The sequence below is a fragment of the Montipora foliosa genome, chromosome 6, assembly GCF_036669935.1.
Source record: "Montipora foliosa isolate CH-2021 chromosome 6, ASM3666993v2, whole genome shotgun sequence".
In the NCBI taxonomy this organism is placed as follows: Eukaryota; Metazoa; Cnidaria; class Anthozoa; order Scleractinia; family Acroporidae; genus Montipora; species Montipora foliosa.
Window position 1 is genome coordinate 37,249,261 of NC_090874.1, and position 3,653 is coordinate 37,252,913.

Here is a 3,653-nt window from a genome sequence, read left to right on the forward strand (position 1 = left end):
GATAACGATCCACTATGGAAGCCAAGAATCTCACAGAGGCATTTTTTTTTCAGACACGGCCAGGTTCCGTGGAATAGATTTTTTCTGTCTGGACCCGTGGGGCATCATTACAGCTACTTTACCGTCAGACTGGGCATGTACACCTACTGATCTGTCTACCGAAGGATTTTATCGAAGTTTTTACACTTCGGATCTCGCTAAGGTTAGCGTGTCTATTTTTGTGACGGATAAAGAATTTGTTCACAAAGAATTTTATTTGGCGCTACCAGCTTGCCCACGAACCACTGAGTTTTGTTTTTTTTTGAGATTTGTCGTAACGTTGTCTTAATTTTGGCTGTAATTTATCTGACATTTATAATATAATTGGTAATGCCGATAATGTTCTTGGTCTCTTCATTATCGCAAGCAGGGCCGGTTTGTTCGAAAGCCAATTAACTTTAACCCAGGATTAACGTAAACTTTTTGATTTCTATGTTTTCAACTTTTGGTGAAACATTCTTTATGCTTATTTTTTGACTTCTTCCAATGAAAACGTTCTGCCAAACTATCAGCCTTGAACAGCACTGTCACGGGGAGTACAAGAAGACATAACACCTCCTTGGTTAATTTTAATCTGGGATTAGCATTAATTGGACCGGGACAGGAGGTGATCTTCACCTCCGTATATAAACTGCATTTATCTTATAAATATTACCACACTTAGCCACTCAAAGTTAAAAGCCATTTCCAATGAATATCGGGAGCAGGTATTTCTTGGATTTCCTATGAATACGGAGCGGTATTTCATAAATCTAACTGCCAATTCAGATCGCTGGAAATTTGATTTCAGCCAATGATATTCAAATTATTTTGAATATATAATTAGCTGGGGAAACGAGAGGGAGACAGCCAGTCCCGTTTTGTGCTCGGTTTTGTCGAGAAAAGGTGGCTTCATCGTCTTTGGTAAGCGGAGTAATTTTAGGACTGGAATGTGTAATATTTGTAGGGTCATATGGTTATTATTGAACGATTCTCTAGAGAATAACGGGTGGATATTCACTATGAAATCTATAGTTATAGTTAGTGTTACAGGCGCTGATAACGGTCAACATTGACAACGGACATCTGATTCAAAGAACCGTCTTGAAAGTCTGTTTTGCACAACATTCTTTAACAGACAGGGATTTCTCGCTGCCTTACCGTTATGTGGTCAAAGCTTTTGTGATTTGGCACAAGCGGTGGTAGTCCTTGTTTGATTGGCTCATGTACAAATCACATGAAATGCTTAGAAACAACCCGACAGATGCATCTTCACTGTCGGTAATCTTGTTTTTTTGTTCGTTTTTTTTTTAATTTTGGGTAAATAAGGATCCTGCTCTGAAAACTCCAACACCACAAGTTGCTTGATAGCACTTAATTAAAGAAATAAAAAGTGAGGTTTTAGACCTGGCCTCGGTGTTCAAAAAAGGGTGGATAACGCTATCCACCGGATCAATCGCGATCCAGCAGATAAACAATAGCAAAACCAATGGAGTTATCCAGTGGATAGCGCTATCCAACCGTCGAACACTAGGCCTGGTCTTTAGTCTTAAATAGACCCCTTTTACAGTGTGTGCTTGGTTACCTGGCTTTAAATGAACGTGAGCCTGGTGTTGACCTTGTTATGATACAGACTTCCCTCCTTTTCTCATGTTAACGATGCTGTTGTCATGCTCATTAGTAAGAATTTACATATGAAAAGCAGTAAAAACAAAGTCAATTCCAGCCTCACTTTCATTCAAAGGCCAGGTAACTAAGCACACAAGTTTAAAATGGACTATTAAGTATCAAGTAATTGCCGCTGATTTGATTTTGGAGAACCGTGCTGAGTTATTGTCTTTAAAATCTTACACAACATTTTCAGCCTGTTGAAGGCAAGTAGTTGATGAGTCTATTGTCGAAGCGAAGAAAGTTTAAAATTAGATAAGTCACAAGAGTTGTCTGCTTTATTAATACATGCACATCAGTTTCGCGTGCTGATGATTTGTGCATGTATGCGTTCCCTGGCCGACAGGTCTTGTCGACATAGATTGTATAGCCAGATTTTTTGAAGAACCTTCCTATAATCAGTTCAAATTATTCAGTTTAAGCATTTTGTTTAACATGATCCCGGAGTTTATTTGAAGTGCTAGCAGCTCGTAAAGGGGAGCCTTCCGTTTGGGAGATTCAGCATGCCCCACTGTTATAAAAGCCAATCAAAGCAGAGATATCTCAGCGTCAAAGGAAATATGATACTTTTCGCGGGAAAAACCTCTTGCTAAAAATAAATTTACTCCGGAAAGGGTTGAGTCAAAGAATTAGTGGAGACAGACGTTCCCTTTGATGATGACCTCCTGGCAACGCGCATTCATTCGTGTCAGTGACAAAGACGTCCAACAACTTTGAAATAAGTGATGCGAAACAAAGAGCTGTTCTTAACTGTGATGAAAGAGATTGTTTTAATTTTTTTTGCCTTTATGTCTTTTTACATCTGTTTTTGCTTGTCTTGTACCCTCTGTTTTGCCTATAGTTATCCTAATAGCTAGTTACTTAACAGGCGTGGTCTTCTTTTCACCCTAGGTTGCACAACAGCATCTATATTCATCTTGATAACCGGGTATGCTTCGACACCTGCTCTTGCTGTAGCTTTCCTGACGATTGGTGTTGGTATAACAGGTCTGAATGCTTCCGGTTACGCCGTCAATATCCTGGATATTGCGCCTCAGTACGCAGGCGTCATCATGGGCGTCACAAACGTGTTCGGTTCTGCACCAGGTTTTATCAGCCCTCAAATTGTCGGAATAGTCACTCCTAATAAGGTAAACGACCAATCTTAAATTATTTTACATTATGCCCGCGCTCAAGTCTTTTTGGCCCAACACCTAGAAAAGTCAATGTCAGTTAGTGTAAGTCTTGTTGCGGAACAAAATTGCGCGTAAAACCCGATAAAACTGGAGTGCATGATATCTGTAGATGGCTCTTGTACCACTACATTTCTCTAATTTCCTGCCGAATTATAGAGAACCATGCTATATTTCCAGTGTTTAAAAACGCAGTTTTATCATTTGAATCATCATTGTGTTTTCTACTTTGATTTCAGACCGCAGGCGAATGGCGCATTGTATTCTGGATCACTGCTATAGTCTACATTATCGGTATAGTCATCTTTGGCTTACTGGTGTCAGGTGACCTGCAACCGTGGGCAGACACAAGTAAAGATGACAAAGACGCCGATAACCAAGGCGAGGACGAAGAGAAAGTTAATGAAGAACAGGATGAGGAGAAGAAAGATGACCAAAACCCAGAAGAAAATGACGAACAAGAGAAAAAAGACGATGCAGAAGAAAAACCTTCTGGATAAGATGATTTTAGCAAAATAAAGTAAAAGCATGAAATCGTTGCCTCGGCAACTTGATCAAGGGCATTCAACATCGTCACTTGCTAAGAAATTTACCTGTTAAACAACTCTTGAGAATGTCGTCTTAAAAGTGACGACTATAAGTAAACGCCATTTAAAACTATATCATTTGACATATGAGCCCAGTTATTCACAAGTTGATTAACTTTAATTCGCAATTGAATACCAACTCAGCCTTGAATTTTACACATCAATTTTATGCTGAAACAAAGTGAATGCCTATTTTAAAATCGTGAAG

At 39.3% G+C, this 3,653-nt stretch overlaps 1 protein-coding gene across 1 annotated transcript; it reads left to right on the forward strand.

Moving 5' to 3' along the window:
* The first annotated feature begins 1,289 nt into the window (after nt 1-1,289).
* LOC138007269 (vesicular glutamate transporter 2.2-like) lies at nt 1,290-3,443 on the forward strand. Its single transcript, XM_068854074.1, has 3 exons — nt 1,290-1,299; nt 2,578-2,816; nt 3,098-3,443. Exons 2-3 carry the CDS (start codon nt 2,739-2,741, stop codon nt 3,356-3,358), a joined length of 339 nt encoding a protein of 112 aa, XP_068710175.1. The 5' UTR covers nt 1,290-1,299; nt 2,578-2,738; the 3' UTR covers nt 3,359-3,443.
* Nucleotides 3,444-3,653: the final 210 nt, after the last annotated feature.

What these genes read in the sequence shown, in the direction of transcription:
- LOC138007269 (XM_068854074.1), top strand. Translation starts at nt 2,739, where the DNA reads ATGGGCGTCACAAACGTGTTCGGTTCTGCACCAGGTTTTATCAGCCCT. An exon ending in GAATAGTCACTCCTAATAAG is followed by an intron (nt 2,817 to 3,097) that starts GTAAACGACCAA and finishes CTTTGATTTCAG; the next exon opens with ACCGCAGGCGAATGGCGCAT.